General features: G+C 37.2%; 1 protein-coding gene across 1 annotated transcript; it reads left to right on the forward strand.

Moving 5' to 3' along the window:
* Nucleotides 1–9425: 9425 nt before the first annotated feature.
* Nucleotides 9426–10383, forward strand: LOC135150292 (uncharacterized). The gene is made up of 2 exons (XM_064086552.1): nucleotides 9426–9789; nucleotides 10358–10383. Exons 1-2 carry the CDS (start codon nucleotides 9426–9428, stop codon nucleotides 10381–10383), a joined length of 390 nt encoding a protein of 129 aa, XP_063942622.1.
* Nucleotides 10384–22818: the final 12435 nt, after the last annotated feature.

Here is a 22818-nt window from a genome sequence, read left to right on the forward strand (position 1 = left end):
AGCTGTTTTGGCCATAGGGAAGAACTTAGAAAGAAATTTCTGAGCCAGATCCTCCCATGTCGTAATAGATCCTGCAGGAAGAGAATGCAACCATCCCTTAGCTTTATCCCTCAGAGAAAACGGGAACAGCCTCAATTTAATGGCATCTTCCGTAACACCATTGAACTTGAAAGTGTCACAGATCTCAATGAAGTCTCGAATATGCATATTAGGATCCTCTGTCGGAGAACCCCCAAACTGTACTGAGTTCTGTACCATCTGAATAGTGCTAGGTTTGATTTCGAAAGTGTTGGCCTGAATCGCTGGCCTGAGAATGCTCGACTGAATGTCATTGATTTTCGGCTCAGAGAAAGCCTTAAGAGCCTTAGTATCATTAACTACTGGTGGTTGATCGTCCATTGTAATACTCACTACTGTTTCTTCCTTAACCAATGCTTCTTTACGAGCCTGAGAACGTGTTTGCATACACGTCTCTCAAGTACCTGAAACACACACAAATGAAATAAAGTGAGAAAAGAATCCAAGTCACTGAACTTTAACGACCACTAATGACAAGCACATAAACTAAAATAAAACACCGAGTCCCCGGCAGCGGCGCCAAAACTTGTTCGCATAAAATCACGCAAGTGTACGTGGTCACAAGTAATATAGAATATAATTCAAGTTCGTTCCCACAGAGACTATTGTATTCAGAAATATGCACTTATGCACCAATGTATGATTATTATTCAATGCTTAGACAAGTATCAAATTGGGGTTTGGTTTTCTACTTAACTAATCCTATTCGAATTATGAAACTAAGAATTATTAACTAAGAAAATAACGATTTACTACAGAGAAATAAACATGGGATTCTAACTTCATCATATACTTCATTCAGAATTATGCCTTATCGATATGTGATGGTTGATAACTAATCAGATAACACGAAACTGATACACGCTAACTGTCGTTATACGTGCACCATACTACTACACATCCACAATTAAGATAGAAGGTAAACAGACTCAATTATGCTTAGACCCTATATGTCTATAGAATTTGAAAACATAATGGTTGAAGAACAAGTTATCTATCAAGATTACATAGGGCGATGCAAGATGGTTAAAATCACACCACTAATCATGTATATCGAATACATAATCCTATGTTTGCATGGCAAGTTCTAAATCAATATATCCACTGTCGCTTCAATAAAGATTAACCCACAACTTAGATGTTAGCTACGCATCTAAGAAGAATAAGCACAACCAATACGAAGAAATCAAACATTCATCACATAAATAATTAAGGCAAATCAACTACTGAAATCCATATATAAATCCGCTAGAATCCCACGATAATGATTAGTTCATAATCGAACTTCTCATCATCATGGGTTCGAATGTAAACATGGTACTGAATAGGAAAAACAAAGTCAAAGTACTAGAATAAGAGTTAAGAAACAAATCCGCAACGAGCATCCAAAGTTACGCCTACTTCGAAGAATTACAAAAGTAAAAGCTATGAAATTTGATCTTGATCTTCTCTGTAGCCGTCACGTGCTCCTTAGAATGTTTCTAGGTTATTGCTTTAGTCCCCCCAAGCCTTTCTTAAACTTCCCCAGCGATCGGGCCTTGAAACGGATCAGAAACGGGCAAACGGGCTCAAATTCGCTGCAAGTTTGGGGCGGGTGCGCCAGATTTGGGGCAGGTGCGCCAGCGGGGCAGGTGCGCCAGATTTGGGGCGGGTGCCCCAATTCAGCAGCCCACTTATTTGTCCATAACTTTTGACTCGCGCATCCGATTGCTTCGCTGTTTTTTTTAATGAAAGCTATGAATCTCCTCTTCGTTCTCCTACAAAAAAACCTACACAACATCACACTAAAACATATCAAAAACATCAAAAGCTTGAGGTCAGATCATCCATTTAAGTCAAGACGAAGGCTTCCAAGTGGATATAAAATCCACTTATCACTGTACCATGACACCAACCTTCGTCCAAGAAACTGACAGCTTCCTGAAGTACTTTTCCTATCAATCTTACATCCTGCAAAGTCAGAATCTGTATAGCCAATCAGATTAAAACATGTATCTTTAGGATACCATATCCTTAGATTGGGGGTTCCCTTAAGATACCTGAAAATACGCTTAACAGTTATAAGACGAGACTCTTTAGGATCAGCCTGGAATCTAGCACATAAATAAGTTGCGAACATAATATCTGGCCTACTAGCAGTCAAGTACAAGAGAGAGCTAATCATACCTCGATACTTCGTGATGTCAACTGACTTACCAGATTTGTCCTGATCAAGTTTGACAGCAGTTGGCATAGGGGTTTTGGCAGGAGATGCTTCTTCCATTCCATATTTCTTCAGAAGATCCTTGATGTACTTTGATTGGCAGATAAAAATACCGTTAGGCTTCTGAATAACTTGAAGTCCTAGGAAGAAGGACAATTCTCCCATCATGCTCATCTCGTACTTGCTCTGCATAAGCTTAGCAAATCTCTCGCACAGAAGATCATTAGTAGAGCCAAATATAATGTCATCGACATATACTTATACCAGAATTATATCATCCTTATGCTTTTTATGGAAAAGAGTTTTATCGATGATACCTCTGGTGAAACCATTTTCAAGTAATAACTTGGAAAGAGTTTCATACCATGTTCGAGGGTCTTGCTTCAGGCCATAGAGTGCTTTGATGAGAAAGTAAACGAAGTCTTCGAATTCTTTGTCTTCAAACCCAGGGGGTTGTTTAACATAGACTTCCTCTTCGAGATCACCATTCAAGAATGCACTTTTCACATCCATATGTGATATCCGTATTTAATTAATAATAATAATAATAATAATAATAATAATAATAATACAAAATCGGAGTTATAATAGGAGTAGATATATATTAAAAATCTGATTAAGATAGAATTTGCAAGTAGATTAGAAAACAGATTATCATTTGAATAATAATTTAATTATGAGTTTGTTAATAGTTTTACCTATATATACGGATAAGGGTCACAAAACATTCTACGTTAAACATTAACCCTAAACAAAGGAGGCTACGACATACAGGAGGCTACAGCCGAGAGGATCAGAAGGGTGTGTGGCTGCGTGGTAAAAGCAGAGGCAATACGTATTAGAGCTATTTAGTTTAGAGTTTTAGTTTTGGAGCCTTTCACCAAAACAGGAGGTAATCCGCATGTTACACATATATGTCATACATAAGTTTCACCATTAGATGTTATAGTCAGTAGGGTGTTTCATCTCTCTTACTGGCGACTGTATTAATTATTATTGTTTCAGATAAATACCTCGTTAGCAAGGGTTAATCAATAATATGTATTTGTTTATTTTAATCATGATTAAGTCATCGCATGCTTATTATTGAGTTTAAGTACAAGTTTTATGATCCGCATCTTTGTTTTCTCAATTTAGTTTAGAAAATAAATCTGTTATATGTATGTGACTTTCACCTAAATTATTTTATCATAATATAAAGCTTACTAATTATTATTAGGTGTCGAGTGTAATAGCATTGAATTGTCGAGTTCATTATTAAGTTGATAGTTTTGGTGAGGTTAATAATTAAGGACATTCATGTATATTAGTATTTATTATTTATTATTTAACAACGATTGAAATATTTGGAATTTCTGAATTGAGGTCTATGTTAGTATGTAGTAACCTGCGTTAATCTATTTAGTGTATTAAAATATGGAGTTACGGGTAAAGTAGTAATAGGAGCAGGTCGTATAGGGGTACTGGCCAGTGGTCAGGCAGGAGCTTAATTTACTAATTTTAAGTTTTGCTATTTGATTTCAAATCATGCATTGATGTATCGTTCATATCGTTTAATATGCGGGATAAATTATGCTTGATTAATTTAAGAATCTGCATATAAATATGTGTGTATACTAAATTATAAATTATAAATTATTTAGGTTCGGAGTCGGGAGTTTAGCGAATTATTTACGGCTTCTCGTGAGTGTTTGGTTAGCTATTTTCGAGGTACGGATTCTATTCATTTTATTCAGCGCTACTCCTTTCGATATTAAATGAATTTGATCTGTCCTATTTTAATCCGTCCGATTTGCTAAGTTGTTTTGTGCTATTCATTTGACTGTTTGATTTCCGAAAATTATTTTAAAAATCTATTTTGAAAGATTGAAATATTTGTGATGCGGTTTTCAAAGAATTTACAAAATATGATTTGTTCAGTTTATTTAAAATATATGTACCATGTGATTTTAAAGTTGTGAAAATTGTTTTGTTTGAACCCTTAGAGAGATATAGGGTATACCGAGTTTCCCAGCTGTGGGGGTACTACAGCCATGTCTTTGCGGCACCATTGACATGACACTTCCGTGACAGTGTGATTGGTCACGGCGTATCCTTCTGTTAGCTCTTGGGAGGAGCTTTGGCCATTTTGATTATATGTTCAGGATACGTGGGTGCACCCAGTTCAGTTTTGATATGATTTGTGGTTTGACGGTGACGTTGTATATGCCGTACACGTTATCCGATTTGTTGCACACATTAGGTACCCTATGATGTGTGTATCTGTATATGTTCTGATATGATCTCGGTATGAAATATCCTAACCCCTTGTTGCTTCAGCCTGTTATCTTAAAATAACTAATTTATATTACTGTCAAAATATTTTAAATGTTTCTTGTTTTGTAAATGCTTCCAATCCGTACTGGGCATTTGGCTCATGCCGTATTCTTCTTCTGGCAGGTACTTAGGGGGATTCGGGACTGTGTGATGGAGAGCAGCCCATTCTTTTCGTTGTTTAGGATTTATGTACTTCTAGCATTTATTCGGATTTTATTGTTAGAGATTCTATTTATTCGCATTATTCGGATTTAATTGTTTTGGAGGATTTAAATCATTTTAGGAATTATTGGACCTGTTTATTATTGTTTCGAATATATTAGCGCTCTGTTTGCAGGTTTTGGGTTTGTAGGTAACTCCTCGTCTTAATTTAAGATGGGGGTGTTACAAAGTTGGCATCAGAGCTCAGGTTCTTTCCTGTAGAAAACCTATTTAGGTTGACCTGTGAGAACGGATAGACGTTAGGATGGGTATTCTGTTTAAATTCATTTCAACTGCTCACTTCATCTGCGCAATTCATTTGATATCTGCTTGTACTATTTTCTTATCCAATCTCGTTTCCTTATTCGTTTCGTTTCTTATATTGTAGATGCCTCCTAGACGTGAGAATCCTAGGCGCGATAACGTTAACATTGGTGCAGCTGAGTTAGCTCAGTTGATAGCTCAAGCAGTGACTCAGGCTCTTCAACAAGGTGGGCAAAATCAGGGAAACCCTGAAAATAATGAGGAGCAACAAAATCAGCCTGATGCACTAGCTTGGTTCGATAGGTTTGTTAAGCAGAAACCGGATTCTTTTCATTCAGCACCACAGCCTATTGATGCTGAAAATTGGATTGTTCATCTTGAGAAGATTTTTGATGCATTGGGATGTGATGACGCTACAAAGGTCAGGTTGGCTGTGTATAAGTTAGAGGGGGATGCTCAGAGGTGGTGGAGAGGAGTGAAGACTATCAGGGGTGATGCATTTGTTGAGACATTGACTTGGCAGGGGTTTACAGATTTGTTTTATGAGCAGTACTTCTCAAAGGCAGAGAAGGATGGTTATATGAGGGAGTTTAATTCTATTGAGCAGAAGCATGATGAGAGTATCACTGAGTATCTTGCGAGATTTATCAGGTTGGCGGGATTTGCTGGGACTTTTGCAGGGACTGCAGCACAACAGGCAGAAAAATTTAAATGGGGGTTGAAGTCGTCTCTTAGGATGTCTATCATTTCTTCCAGATTTCAGAATGTAGCAGAGGTGGCTGATGCAGCCAAGGATGTTGAGAAGGAGCGTATAGACTTCCGGACTAACAGATCTGACAGTGGTCGTAAGAGGGGTAGAGATGATCAGCTAGTCACAGCACAGGGTAGACAGGGGTATGGCGGTCAGAACAGTCGGTATGGACAGTGGCGTGGACAGAACCAGAATAGGGGAGGTCATACAGCTCATGGTCAGAGACAGAATCAGTATAGTGGTCAAGGGCAGGCTCAGCAGGGGCAGACTCAGCAGTTTCAGCAGCAGCCTAGATAGTGGCAGAATCGTCAAAGGGGACAGGGACAAGGACGTTATCCAGTGTATGGGGGTAACCCCAATATGATTCTGGTGGCTCCTTGTGCTACATGTGGTAGACACCATCCGGGCAGAGCTTGTTATAAACAGACTGGGGCATGTTTCTCGTGTGGTTCGATGGATCATAGGTTAAAGGACTGTTCACGTAATAATGGTGATGGAGGTAGTGGCAGTGGAGGTCAGCCGAATCAGCAGAATCCTACAGGCAGAGTCTTCGCATTGACTTCTTCTCAGGCAGCAACTAATCCAGGTACTGTTTCCGGAACGGTTTTTGTGGGTACACGTGATGCTTATGTGTTATTTGATACTGGTTCGACTCATTCTGTGGTATCCCTATCATATGTTCGTTATCTTGGTGTTTTACCTTCATTATTATCTCCGCATATGTCTATTGCTACCCCTATGGGGACTTCTGTTATTATATCTTATGTGTACCGAGAGTGTTTGATAGTTGTGGGGGATAGAAATTATAAGGTCGACTTGCTTCCGTTGATGATGCATGACTTTGACATTATTTTGGGTATGGATTGGTTGAGTGAGTATAGAGCGACGATTAATTATGAGGAGAAACGGGTTATCTTTGGGGATGTGAATAAACCAGAGTATGTATACCAGGGGTCTCAACCAAAAGGGGAGGTTAAGTTGATTTCAGCTCTAAAGGCGAAGAAGCTCTTGTCTAAGGGTTGTGATGGTTATCTTGCTTTTGTAAAGGATACATCTAAGGTTGAGTCTCGTATAGAGGATTATGCAGTTGTGAGCGAATATGCAGATGTGTTTCCCGATGAGTTGCCAGGTTTGCCACCGCATCGAGAAGTGGAGTTTAGTATTGAACTTGTTCCAGGTGCAGAACCTATTTCTAAGACGCCGTACAGGATGGCACCACTAGAGTTGCATGAGTTGAAAGAGCAGTTGCAAGAGTTGTTGGATAGGGGATTTATCAGGCCTAGTGTGTCTCCGTGGGGTGCTCCGGTGTTGTTTGTGAAGAAGAAGGATGGGTCTATGAGATTGTGTATTGACTATAGGGAGTTGAATAAGGTGACTATCAGGAACAGGTATCCGTTGCCACGTATTGATGATTTGTTCGATCAGTTGCAAGAGGCGAAGTATTTTTCAAAGATTGATTTGAGATCGGGTTACCACCAGTTACGAGTAAGAGATGAGGATATTCCTAAGACAGCTTTTCGCACTCGATATGGTCACTATGAGTTTCTTGTGATGTCTTTTGGGTTGACGAATGCACCAGCCGTGTTTATGGACTTGATGAACCGGATCTTCCATGATTACCTTGATAAATTTGTTGTGGTCTTCATTGATGATATTTTGATATACTCTAGGAGTAAGGAGGAGCATGAGGAGCATTTGCGCGTTGTGTTGGGTATTTTGAGGGAGAAGAAATTGTTTGCCAAATTTTCAAAGTGTGAGTTTTGGTTGGAGCAGGTTGCATTTTTAGGTCATATTGTGTCTGGTAAGGGAATTGAGTTGGATCCTGCGAAAGTCGAGGCTATCACTAATTGGCCAAGACCTAGCAACGTTACAGAGGTGAGGAGTTTCTTGGGTTTGGCAGGCTACTACAGGCGGTTTGTTGAGGGGTTTTCGTCCATAGCCTTGCCAATGACTCAACTAATGAGGAAGGGTGCTAAGTTCGAGTGGAATGATGATCGTGAGAAGAGTTTCCAAGAGCTAAAGAAGAGGTTGGTGTCAGCTCCTATACTTGTTTTACCATCAGGCAGTGGGGGATATCAGGTTTACAGTGATGCTTCTAAGAGAGGTTTGGGGTGTGTTCTTATGCAGCATGGGAAGGTGATTTCTTACGCCTCTAGACAGCTTAAGGCCTATGAGGTGAATTATCCGACCCATGACTTGGAGTTAGCAGCAGTGGTATTTGCATTGAAGATTTGGAGACATTATCTATATGGAGAGACTTGTGATATCTTCACTGATCACAAGAGTCTCAAGTACATTTTTACGCAGAAGGAGTTGAACATGAGGCAGAGGAGGTGGCTTGAACTTCTTAAGGATTATGATGCTAAGATTCAGTACCATCCAGGGAAGGCTAATGTGGTGGCGGATGCTCTTAGTAGGAAGAACTTCGGGAGTGTGGCATCTCTTGTTACTCAGCCGCACCTTATTTCAGATTTAGAGCGCTTGGATGTGGAGTTGTATGTTAGAGGGTCAGATGGCAGTGTAGCAAGCTTAAAGGTGGAACCTAATCTTATTTCGAAGATTAAGGATGCTAAAAAGAATGATTCGGAGTTGGATGCTATTAGATTAGAGTTGGCGAATGGGAAGCAAACTGATTTTCGTGTTGATGATGAGGGTGTGATATGGTTGGGTAGTAAACTTTGTGTTCCTTCAGATTCGGCAATTCGTGAGGCAATTTTAACCGAGGCTCATAGTTCTTCATTTTCTATTCATCCGGGTTCTACTAAGATGTATAGGGATTTGAAGACACATTTTTGGTGGAATGGAATGAAGCGAGATATAGCGGAGTTTGTGGGAAAGTGTCTTACATGTCAACAAGTGAAGATAGAACATCAAAGACCTAGTGGATTGTTACAGCAGCTAGATATTCCGATTTGGAAGTGGGAGAACATAACCATGGATTTTGTGACCGGTTTACCAAGGACTTTTAGAAAGAATGATGTCATATGGGTGGTGGTTGATAGACTTACTAAATCTGCTCATTTCTTGCCTATTCGAGATACTACTCCTGTTCATGAGTTGGCGGAGATTTTTCAGAGGGATATTGTTAGACTTCATGGTATGCCTGTGTCTATAGTTACTGACAGAGATACGAGGTTCACATCACACTTTTGGAAGGGATTTCAGCGAGCTTGGGGAACAAAACTTAACTTTAGTACTGCCTTTCATCCACAGACAGATGGACAGTCAGAGAGGACGATTCAGACATTGGAGGATATGTTGAGAGCTTGTGCCTTAGAGTGGACAGGCGATTGGGATAACTATTTGTATCTTGTTGAGTTCGCATATAATAACAGCTGGCACGCAAGTATTGGCATGCCACCATTTGAGGCTTTGTATGGTAGGAAGTGTAGGGCACCGACTTGTTGGGATGAGGTTGGAGAGAGAGATATTGAAGGGCCGGAGTTGGTTAGAGTGACTAATGAGAAGGTGGCGCAGGCTTGAGAAAATTTACAGAAGGCTCAATCACGTCAAAAGGTTTATGCAGATCAGAAGAGGAAGTTTGGTGGATTTCAACCCGGTGATCATGTGTTTTTGAAAGTGTCTCCTTGGAAGGGTGTTAAGCGTTTTGGTATGAAGGGGAAGCTTAGTCCGAGATATGTGGGTCCTTTTGATGTTATAGAGAGAGTGGGTGAGGTGGCATATAGAGTTGCTTTGCCACCACAGTTATCTCATGTGCATAATGTGTTTCACGTGTCTGTTCTGAAGGGCTACAAGTATCATCCGTTTCACGTAGTTCAGTATTCATTACATAAGATAAGGGAGGATCTTTCTTGTGAGGAGGAAGCGGAAGCTATTCTAGATCTGGAGGAGCGAGTAATGAGGAAGAAAAATATTTTGTTTGTCAAAGTTTTGTGGAAGAATCATTCGGAGCGAGAGGCTACTTGGGAATTAGAGGATTCTATTCGTGAGAGATATCCACACTTATTTGATTCAGGTACGAGTCTTAGTTCGTTAGATTCCGGGGACGGAATCCTTTTTAAGGGGGTATATATGTGATATCCGTATTTAATTAATAATAATAATAATAATAATAATAATGCAAAATCGGAGTTATAATTGTGACAAAAAAAAAATCGGAGTTATAATAGGTGTAGATATATATTAAAAATCTGATTAAGATAGAATTTGCAAGTAGATTAGAAAACAGATTATCATTTGAATAATAATTTAATTATGAGTTTGTTAATAGTTTTACCTATATATACGGATAAGGGTCACAAAACATTCTACGTTAAACATTAACCCTAAACAAAGGAGGCTACGGCATACAGGAGGCTACAGCCGAGAGGATCAGAAGGGTGTGTGGCTGCGTGGTAAAAGCAGAGGCAATACGTATTAGAGCTATTTAGTTTAGAGTTTTAGTTTTGGAGCCTTTCACCAAAACAGGAGGTAATCCGCATGTTACACATATATGTCATACATAAGTTTCACCATTAGATGTTATAGTCAGTAGGGTGTTTCATCTCTCTTACTGGCGACTGTATTAATTATTATTGTTTCAGATAAATACCTCGTTAGCAAGGGTTAATCAATAATATGTATTTGTTTATTTTAATCATGATTAAGTCATCGCATGCTTATTATTGAGTTTAAGTACAAGTTTTATGATCCGCATCTTTGTTTTCTCAATTTAGTTTAGAAAATAAATCTGTTATATGTATGTGACTTTCACCTAAATTATTTTATCATAATATAAAGCTTACTAATTATTATTAGGTGTCGAGTGTAATAGCATTGAATTGTCGAGTTCATTATTAAGTTGATAGTTTTGGTGAGGTTAATAATTAAGGACATTCATGTATATTAGTATTTATTATTTATTATTTAACAACGATTGAAATATTTGGAATTTCTGAATTGAGGTCTATGTTAGTATGTAGTAACCTGCGTTAATCTATTTAGTGTATTAAAATATGGAGTTACGGGTAAAGTAGTAATAGGAGCAGGTCGTATAGGGGTACTGGCCAATGGTCAGGCAGGAGCTTAATTTACTAATTTTAAGTTTTGCTATTTGATTTCAAATCATGCATTGATGTATCGTTCATATCGTTTAATATGCGGGATAAATTATGCTTGATTAATTTAAGAATCTGCATATAAATATGTGTGTATACTAAATTATAAATTATAAATTATTTAGGTTCGGAGTCGGGAGTTTAGCGAATTATTTACGGCTTCTCGTGAGTGTTTAGTTAGCTATTTTCGAGGTACGGATTCTATTCATTTTATTCAGCGCTACTCCTTTCGATATTAAATGAATTTGATCTGTCCTATTTTAATCCGTCCGATTTGCTAAGTTGTTTTGTGCTATTCATTTGACTGTTTGATTTCCGAAAATTATTTCAAAAATCTGTTTTGAAAGATTGAAATATTTGTGATGCGGTTTTCAAAGAATTTACAAAATATGATTTGTTCAGTTTATTTGAAATATATGTACCATGTGATTTTAAAGTTGTGAAAATTGTTTTGTTTGAACCCTTAGAGAGATATAGGGTATACCGAGTTTCCCAGCTGTGGGGGTACTACAGCCATGTCTTTGCGGCACCATTGACATGACACTTCCGTGACAGTGTGATTGGTCACGGCGTATCCTTCCGTTAGCTCTTGGGAGGAGCTTTGGCCATTTTGATTATATGTTCAGGATACGTGGGTGCACCCAGTTCAGTTTTGATATGATTTGTGGTTTGACGGTGACGTTGTATATGCCGTACACGTTATCCGATTTGTTGCACACATTAGGTACCCTATGATGTGTGTATCTGTATATGTTCTGATATGATCTCGGTATGAAATATCCTAACCCCTTGTTGCTTCAGCCTGTTATCTTAAAATAACTAATTTATATTACTGTCAAAATATTTTAAATGTTTCTTGTTTTGTAAATGCTTCCAATCCGTACTGGGCATTTGGCTCATGCCGTATTCTTCTTCTGGCAGGTACTTAGGGGGATTCGGGACTGTGTGATGGAGAGCAGCCCATTCTTTTCGTTGTTTAGGATTTATGTACTTCTAGCATTTATTCGGATTTTATTGTTAGAGATTCTATTTATTCGCATTATTCGGATTTAATTGTTTTGGAGGATTTAAATCATTTTAGGAATTATTAGACCTGTTTATTATTGTTTCGAATATATTAGCGCTCTGTTTGCAGGTTTTGGGTTTGTAGGTAACTCCTCGTCTTAATTTAAGATGGGGGTGTTACAATCTGATATACTTTGAAGTTGGAGAGTGCAGCAAATGCTAAGAACATCCTGATTGCTTCAAGCTAGCAACTGGAGCATAGGTTTCATCATAGTCAATTCCTTCTTCTTGCGAATAACCCTTTGCTACCAGCCTTGCCTTATTTCTCGTAACAATACCATCTTCATCCAGCTTGTTTCAGAAAACCCGACTAGTGCCAATTATAGATTTTTCTTTAGGTCTTGGCACCATCTTCCAAACTTTTGGCCTTTCAAATTGATTGAGTTCTTCCTGCAATGCAGATACCCAATCTGGATCATTTAGAGCCTCTTCAACTTTCTTTGGTTCTGTCTGAGACAAGAATCCAGCAAAGTTGCATTCATTTTTAGTTGCTCGTCTAGTCTGCACTCCCGTGTCTGGATCACCAATGATTTGTTCAATGGGATGGTCTCCATTCCATACCCTTTGTCTTGGCAGATTCAATCTTGATGATTCACCGTAATCATAGTTGTGTTGAGTGTGATGACTAGTAGATCCACTAATGTGACTTGCTCCCCCTGAACTAATGCTAATTCTATTTGATGATCCTCCATTTTGACCACTGTAATCATGATGATCATTTGTATTGTCACTAATACTTCCTCCAGATGGTTCAGGATCAGCAGTTCCTTCATTTGCATTAGTTTCTCTAGTATCAGCTTCAGGTTCATCTTCTCCTATGTAGATGTCATCTAAATTCTCAAATTCAAGAGAATCGGATTCATTTTCCTTTTGAAGACTTGGGAGCTTGGTATCATCAAACCTTACATTGATGCTTTCAATCAGCTTGTCGTCATTGATCAGATAAACCCTGTAGGCCTTTGACCCTAAAGAATAACCCAGAAAAATGCCTTCTTCAGCTTTAGCATCAAACTTTCCCAAATGCTCTTCTTTTAGAACATAGCATTTTGCATCAAACACATGAAAGTAACTCAGTGATGGTTTTCTTGGCCATTACTTCATAAGGAGTCTTGTCCAAATCTTTGTTAATCAGGGTATGATTTTGAGTGTAGCAAGCAGTATTCACAGCTTCAGCCTAGAAATAGATTGGAAGTCTTGATTGACTAATCATTGTCCTTGCTGATTCAATCAAGGTCCCGTTCTTCCTTTCTACGGCACCATTTCGTTGTGGAGTCTTTGGTGCTGAATACTGACGATAAATACCCTTATCAGTACAGAACTCATTAAGAACAGCATTACGAAATTCTGTCCCATTATCTGATCTGATTGCCCTTACTGGAAAATCTGCTTCCTTTTCAATCTTCTTGATATGATCAATGATGACTTGTGCTGCTTCATCCTCTGTATGTAAGAATAATACCCATGTGTATTTTGAGTAGTCATCGACGATCACAAGAGCATATCTTTTTCTTGACATAGAAGGAATGTTGACAGGTCCAAAGAGATCCATATGAATCAGTTGAAGGGGTGAACCAATGTCAGTCATGCCTTTACTCCTATGTGATGCTTTCTTTGACTTCTCTTTTTCGCATGCATCACAGAGTCCTTCTTGACAGAATTCTTTCTGCGGAAGTCCTCTCACCAGTTCCCTTTTGACTAAAGAATTCATAATCTTAAAATTCAAGTGTGAGAGCTTCCGATGCCATAACCAACTATCATCAGAAGAGGCCTTGCTATAGAAACACTTGACCTCCCCCTTGCTTGCTGAATCTATGTCGGCTATAAACAAACTTGATTTTCTTACACCACGGAGTGTAAGATCCTTGTTCTTCCGGTTTTGGATGAAGCAAACTTCCTTCTGAAAGATTACATCATATCCTTTGTCACAGTACTGACTGATACTCAGTAAATTGTGCTTAAGTCCTTCTACCTGAGAGATATCTTCAATGATGATATTTCCAACTTTCAGCTTACCATATCCCATTGTGAATCCTTTGTTATCATCTCCAAAGACTACAATCGGCCCGGTTCTCATAACCACATCTGTGAGCAGGGACTTTTCTCCAGTCATGTGTCTTGAACAAACACTATCAAGAACCCACAAAACTTTGCTTTTCTTTCCTATGCCCTGCATTCACAGATGGATTAAACTTTCTTCGGTACACAGACATTCTTGGGTCCAGGTGGTTTTGTAGAAACAGGAGTATCAACAGAATCTGATTTAACATGTGCTTGTTCAGGGGTGATTGGACTCTTCTCCTTTTTAGTCTTAGCAGAGGTGCTCTTAGACTTGGAGTTTGGAGTCTCCTTCTTCTTAGAAGGACTAACAGTCTTTGCCACAGGGGCAACAGAAGGTGCGGTCATATTCATATTCATAGCAGATGATGCATAAAAAGATGCATTTAACATGGTAAAACATGCAGACATCATATTCATAGCACATTGCATGCAACCTACTCTACCACATGGCAAATGAACAGCATTCATGTTAACAGTATTAGGCATGCTAGTAGCAGGAGTGTCTACTTTAATCATTTTACATGCATGAGTAAGATGATTAGTAGAATTGCAATTATTACAAACCTTTATAGTACTAGGAGTCCTAGAGTTGGTTTTCTTAGCATCTAGCTTACCATTTCTGTTGTTCTTTTTGTTGGAACTACTACTTCCTAATCCAGTTTTATCAGAATTTTCTCTAACTTGGGGATTAGAAGGTACATCTTGTGTTTTCTGTTTTACTTGAGGCTTAACAACTTCCTAATTTTTCAACTCTTCCTTAATGACAAGGTCTTCTTCTATCAGAGGTTCTGTTTGTGCCTTTCTAAAGATAGGGGTTTTGGTGTTCTTTAGAATCTTAGGTACATTTGTTCCTTCAGGAGCATTCTCAGTTCCAGCTGAAACAAATATACCTTCAATCTCTTTTCTTTTCTTTATTTTAGAACTTTCCAAAGAACTATAGTCAAGGCCAATAACCCTTTGACTATCCAAGATCTCTTTCTGTAGAAAAGCAGAATTCTGATAGGCCTTAAGCTTAGTTTATAGGTCAGCTATTTGGGAGCTAAGGGATTCCTCAATCTCTGCATTACACTTCTCCTTATTCTCTAGATATTCAATTCTTTCTTTAAGGTTAGTGTTCATGAGTTTCTCTAAAGCTAACTCTTCTATTCGTTCTTCAAATTTAGCTATCTTTAGAGAGAGACTACAGTTATCTGATTCTGAAGCTAACAAACTAGTGTGCAAGTTATACATCTCTTGACCTAGTTCATTTATAGTCTTTTTATAATCAGCAGTAGTCATGTCACCAACAGAAATTTCAGGAGATACCTGAGATGGAGATTCCTTGATTGTGTCAGCCATTAATGCAAATGCATAGTTACTTTGAACAGGTTCATCTTCAGAATCCGTGTCATCCCAGCTTTTTTCCTCAACAATATATGCCCTTCCTTTATGCTTGGCAACCATTGCTTCAAACTTAGCTTTCAGCTTTTCATTCTCTTTCTTCAGATGCTCATAAGAATTCTTCTTATCATATGAGTTGCATCTTTCTTTGACAGGAGCCGCTTTGGGTTTCCTGCACTTAGTTGCAAAGTGCCCTAAGTCATTGCAGTTGTACCGGGGGTTCTTCCTGAACTTGATGTGCTTGAACCTTGCAGCCATATATGCCATAGACTTATCTTCCAGCTGCTCCAGCTCTTCTTGAGTATAAAACTCATCCTCTAGATTTACAGATACTTCATCAATTTCAGCTTCTACAATTTCAGACTTGGTAGCAGGATAATCATTTTTGACCGATGAACAATAACTTTAAGAAATAGTTTGATCATTCAGGCCATATTCAATCAGTTGCTGATAACCAAAGTAGGGTTCATCAGCTACAAGTGCAGCAATCTTTTGTAAAGCCATACTCTTGGCTTCTGATGATCCACCACCATATATAATCTTTCTTTGTTCGAGTTCCATATCAAATGTCTTCAGTTTTCCAAACAGTCTTTCCAGAGTCATGGTTCTGAAGTCGCTTCTTTCCCGGATGGTCTCAGTCTTCACAACCAGATGAGGTGGCATCACAAACGAGAACTTCTTGTTAATCTCTTTCTGTGGATAAGTCTTTCCATGCAGAGTAAGTTCATTTAACAGCAACATGAACCTCTCGTAGATTTGAGAAATGTTCTCTCCAGGTATTGCCTTGAATGCTTCATATCTGGCAATCAACAGATCGTATCTGTTCTCCCGGACATCTTCAGATCCCTCCATCAATGCATCGACAGCATCCCACATCTGCTTTGATGTTTTCAGACTCAGAATAAGATGTGTCATAGTCTTTGTCATTGATTCAACAATTAGGAGTTGCAGATTATGGTCATGTGCAATATACTCCTTGTCAGTCTCAGTGTATTCGCTTTTCTCTTTGGGAACAGACTTTTGTGGAATGCGAATACCATTTTCAACAGATTCAGGAATAATCTTCATTGGCACAAACGGACCATTTTCCAGAATCCCAATGTACAGGGGATTAGCAGCTCTGATGCACAGCAACATTTTCATTTTCCAGTTGTTGTAGTCATCCTTGTCAAATGGAGGTACCTTGATTCCTAACTTGTGTGTCGACATTGTTATCAGATAAAATTACGATTGTACGAACAGCTAGCTTCTCAGATTGGTAACGGATCTCAGATCTGTATATCGATCAGCGTCGCTCTGATACCAATTGTTAGGTCCAATCAGACGTAGAAGAGGGGTTGAATACGTCTATACCAATTTCTTCGATTAATTTAGTTGCGGAATAATTCTGTTTAAGTCCAGTTAAATCAATCGTAATCAAACAACTCCAGCAAGTCGAGGAATATTCTTATATTAGAAATAATCCTCGGGTGCTACAAATTCCAACACGTATGTCGGCTACAGAGACTATAACCACTCTAATACAAACTCTCGATTAAATCGATATTCTAACTTTGCTCTCGAGAATGTGTATAGTGTGTGCACTTACAAAGTGTGTAGTTGTTTTCAATTGAAAACACAAAGCCCTATTTATAGACTTCAAAATCTAACCATGGTTAACAAGTTCGTCCTGGACGAATTGAGTTCATCCTAGATGAATTCATATTTAACTAAGGTTAGTTAAATTAAATTGTCCAAGACAAATTCAAACCTGCGCCAAATACATATACATAAATATATGTATTGCAAAGTTGCGCCTCATGAGTGTACAATAGAGATTGTACTTAGAAAGAATTCCCAACCCTTAAATCTGCGCCAATACAGTGAAAATTTTCACTGTTATCACTCTTTGGACCAAGGAGTGGTCAAACCTTGCGCTGTGAAGTCAAAAGTTGCGCAGTCAAATGTTGCGCTTCATCAGTGTAGAGTGTGAGGAGTAGTTTACTTAGAATTTTTCTGAGTGTTGATCAAACTTGCGCTTTGACTGTCAAAGTCAAATGTTGCGCTTGAGGTTGGTCAAACCCTGCGCTTGTATAGTGGATGGATGTGGCTTTATCACTTGGAAAAACATTTTAAGTTTCACAAATGAAGTTGTGCTTTGACCAGAGTCAAACCTTGCGCCACTTCTCAAAATGTTTCCCTGTGTTCATAGTGAGGAACACTTAGAAATATATATATATATATATATGTATATTTCTATATGTTATTAATTGATTTAATAATTACTTGAATTAATTTCTTATTCAAGTAATACTCAATTAATATCACATATGTAAATATATATATATATATATATATATATATATATATATATATATATATATATATAGATAGACACACACACACACACATTAACATTTAACTCCAATTCTTTGAAGCCTCTTTCTGGAACAGCTTGATTGACTTGATCAATTAATTCGTTGATCGAATCCACTGAATACTTTCGTACGTCATGACGTCCTGTGCACTGGTCTGGTTCACGAACGACACGAACTAAAACAATTCCTTGAATTCTTTGCTTATAATATACTTGATCAATCATTCCGGTTTAGATGTTGCTTCGATAAATTTGATTATAAATAATCAAAATGGATATACCGGAATCTTCTGGTCTTTGATACTTGATCGTCAGGCAATCTTTGATAGCAGAAATTGATTGAGCTTTATTCATCACTGAGGCTTGAACATATAAATGAACTTCTTGCAGTGGACGGATGTTCGTCTCAGATATCTTGATTGTCTTTGTCTGTTCATATCGAATCTCCAACCTGTAGATTCCTGTATGATACTTACGTATTGTTTCGTGTCCTTTTGTTGTGTTGAGTTATCGTAATTACATTTAGGTTACATTATGCTTTACAGCACTAAAAATTATAAGTTCGATTCATTTTGATTAGCTCTTATATCTTAATGATGGTGGACCCCGTGCATACAACAACTACACCAATCAAAATCCCTTAAACATATAAAATTTAGTGCTTAGCATGTGCAGATGGGCACATACCACACAAACCCATCTCCGCCCTTGTCCGATAACTAACAAATGCACCAACTTGTATTTAGCTGCAGTACGCTGGAGACAACATCAACCCTGCACAGCACCTGTACATACAGAAGTTTGCCCTGGGTGTGTATACTAGTGTGTGTCAATTGCCTTGGAAATTTTATCAAGTTGGCGCGTGATTCCAGCAGTCGCGCCTTGGCTGAAACATCAGTTTGCGCTTTGCTGTAGCCCATAGTCATGCTTCCCAGTGAGTTTGTGTTGTTAGAAGAGTAAACAGCCGGGAGTGACATACAATTAGGTTGTGTTTGGTTGGGGTAAATAATTCCCTAAGGAATAGAATGAAAAATGAACTATCTTATGGACAATTTCTAAGAAATTTCACTACTTATTCCATTCCATTCCTTACATCATGTGCTAGATATCACACCTTCAATTTGGGATGGAATGCTACATTCTCTCTCATCCTCAATTTCTTGTCAAATCTCATCATAGTGATTTTGCACCTCCTCAAAATTTTTTCAAAACTTTCTTCCCATCTCTATTAGTTTCAAGTATTTTTACTCATTTCATTTCATTCTCCCCAACCAAACACAACATTAGTTTTATATTTTATTTTTATATTATGTTTGTAATATTATATATATATATATATATTATTTATATATAATATATATAATCATATGTAAATAAAAATATATGAATATTTATAAGGATATATATATATATATATTAATTATAAATAAAAATATACATATAATTATGCACATAATATTATATATATATATATATATATATATATATATATATATAGACACACACACTTAACTATATAAATATTTATGAAAACTATAAATACATATTTTATGTACATAATAGAACATTCAAATTTTGTGTTTAGACTAAATACCTTCTTTTATTCCTCTGCTTAGATTAAAACATAATATGAATAATATTCCTATTCATATTCAACTTATTACCTTAACACAATATGAATACTATTCATATTCATATTTTATGTTTAGACTAATATTACAATATGTTATAAATATTTATGAAAAATATAAATTCATCTAGTGGAGTACAATGTTGATATTCAACTTGCATATTGATACTCATCCGACAATGAAGTTAGTTTGTTTAGACCAAAAATCTCTTTTACTCCTGTGTCCTTTGTATTTGGGTAATAAGTTGATGAACTCTTTTGGAGACTTTTGAGACAGAAGCTAGAAGTGGAAATGTGTAGTCTTTTTATCTCATAACTCTTAGTTACCTTATTTATAACTTATAAGTATATTTTTTTATCATATATATATATATATATATATATATATATATATATATATATATAAGTAGCTTATAACTAGTGCCATGCAGGGTGATTTATAACATCTGTAATTTTATTGTTTATATTTTAAATTTAACTGAAATACAAACCGATCATACTGAATGAATTTTAAATGTTTTGACTTAATTGATAATAAAAAGACTTATTACAACACAATTTTACATATTAAGGAGACCGGTAGAATGATACCGACCAGCTGATAAAACTTGACCAACCAATAAAATATTAATATTTCAGTTTTAATAGAATATTAATATAGTTTCAACGACCCCAAACTCACCCTTTCGTGAATTCAGGACGTTACGGTACCAAGCTTCGCAACCTCCGATCACATATTAATATAATACAATCCATAATATAAGTTCAGTGGGTACCAATCCACAAGTCCTCGGATCGTCTCAACAACTTACAAATCCCAATTGTCTAGTCGCACGACTACATAGTATTTAAAAGTTATACAAAATTATTTAAATATAATAACTAGCTACGAGGTTCGGGTGCATCCTCGTCAATTGTTTCCGCCATGTGCAGGCTCCTTCCCTTTTCTCTACCTCAGTTGCAATTAAGCTCGGATCATCATCCTCATTCTTAACTGTTGAGTAAAAATATATAATAGCAAGAAGTGAGCACTTAATGGCTCAGCAAGTAAAATCTGTCACAGGATTTTCACAAGACAGGGTATGTACAACATATTCAATATATCCGAATCAATTTAAACAATGAAATACAGATTCGGAAGGATCTCAATAAATCCACATATCTCGATATGAAAATCCAAGAGGAACTTTAATCACTGAGAACCGGTCAAATCCGCCCCGATACAACAGCGATCAACTTCCGCCGAGTACCGTTCTCCTGCGTAACTTATTCTCACCTGATCACGGCTCGCGATAAGCACACCCCATCCTCTTTAGCTAGCATAACGAATATCTCTGAGGCTATCGTCAAACTCCTCCGACGTTCCCCGTATTCGTAAAAGTCCTAACTTGGGACCAAAAATCTCATTTTCAAATAAACACCGTGGATCAAAAGCCCCGATGACCAGTGAGAAGCAGTGGCAGATCTAACTATAAAGTTAAGAGGGGTCAATTTTTTTGTTAAAAAATTAAGAGGGGTCACAAAAAAAATTAAGGGGGGTCAATTTCAATTTTATAACCTAAAAATATGTATAATATTAAGAAAAAATTTAAGGGGGGTCAGTTGCCCCCCTTGCCGCTACTAAGATCCGCCTCTGGTGAGAAGAACATCCTCCGGATATAAGATTTTCAAATAAAATTAAATGATTGAAATGATCACAAATCCTAGATTCGAACAATGAATCTAGCGGGAATCGTTTAATAGGGACGAAGGTAGTTGATATGAACAATATACCGATCGTTGAGTTAATTAAGGTGATTGTTTCCGAACAAGGAAAAATAATCCTAATTTATGTAATAAATAAATGGTTGCTCCCGAACAAAGAGAAACAATCTCATTACGCAAAATTTTGATTTCCGATTCGAGTTGCTCGTAAGGAATAATGAATAAAATATAAGCTAAGTCGGGTGCAGAAATCATGCATAATAAAATTCTAAAATGTACGAAAATAATTCAACGAAAATAATAAAGAGAGTATAGGGTAAGAAATAACTTGCCTCGATACCACTTAAATAGTTTACAATTTCCTGTCCCACCTTCGCAGAAAGGAATTTACGCCGAATAAATCCTTTCTAAAATATTCACACAAATAAAATAATAATATTTAATCCAATATACTCACAAGTCCTCATATTTTCTCAAATGTTTAATATTTCATGTCAACCAAATATTCCATCTTCTTTCATATAAATAAGATTCCCAAAATAAAAAGTTTATTAATAAAACCTCTCAAAATATATTCCATATTTATTTATTTTTTAAAATATTCTTGACGGCTCTAGACATTATTCAATTTTATAAATAATTCTTATAATGTAATATCATCAAAATTAATCATATTAAATAAATCTTCTCATAAATAATCATTATTTATATTATATTTAAAATATTCACGGTGACTCAAATATCATCCCATGCTTATTCCAACTACTACAACTAAAGAATTTAACCATACTCCTGTTTAATTAAAAAAACACGACTTCTCAATTAATAAAATAATCCCGATAGCATAAACTCTTAATCGGCTTTTGTAACTTATTCGTTTAATCTTTTCGAGTTATTTATCAATAAGCTATTCATTTATTTATATCCGGTATTTATTTCATTGAGTTTTTACTTATAAATATATATTATTCCACACCCATCCTCAAGTCATCTCTTAAAATCCTATATTTATATTTATATATATTAATATTTAATTATCACTCATATTTAATACCTTTTTAATTAATTATCCCTTCCAGGTATAATCTGATTACTTATTTTAAGCTTTGTGGATTTGTGACCAACTCCACTAATATCTCAATCTTTATTTCTTCCTCAAATATTTTAAATTAAATTTTATCCTTAAATGACCCACTAATTATTTTCTAAATTCCAATTTTAATACTTCACATTGTTCCATCTTTTATTCTCTTTTAATTAAAAGTAATTTATGAAATTACTCCACTTCCCCCATCTCTTCTCTCAGGCTTCACCTTCCCCACCTTGCTCCTTAATGGCTGCTGCCGGCGGCCACCGCGGTTCGGCCAAAATCAGGTGACACATAACACACACAAAATTATCACGGGCAGACTCATACAGACCCGATCTATACATTCGCCAAGACGGAATTTAGAAAATCGGTCTCTTCCTCGTTTTCCGGCCATCCTCCGGCAACTCTTCGCCTCTCTCCCTCTTTTCTTCTTACTCTCCTTCTTCTTTCTTCTGCACAGCGCCGCGGGGTGCGCGACGCGGCGCCCTCCACCGCTGTTGGCGGCTTCCGCTCGCCACCCCCGCCTCGTGCACCCACCATAGGCTAAAAACACACTCAACTCACACCCATCTCTTCCTCTCTCTTCCAACAGCCGACTCTCCTCATCCCTCTCATTTTCCGACGCCACTACAGCAGCGGACCCGCCGCCGTCGCCGGCTCACGAC

Source organism: Daucus carota, chromosome 2, assembly GCF_001625215.2.
Source record: "Daucus carota subsp. sativus chromosome 2, DH1 v3.0, whole genome shotgun sequence".
Classification (NCBI taxonomy): Eukaryota; Viridiplantae; Streptophyta; class Magnoliopsida; order Apiales; family Apiaceae; genus Daucus; species Daucus carota.

Coding starts and splice junctions, on each gene's coding strand:
- LOC135150292 (XM_064086552.1), top strand. CDS start 9,426: ATGAAGGGGAAGCTTAGTCCGAGATATGTGGGTCCTTTTGATGTTATA. Junction 9,790..10,357: donor TCCACACTTATTTGATTCAG/GTACGAGTCTTA, acceptor TTATTGTTTCAG/ATAAATACCTCGTTAGCAAG.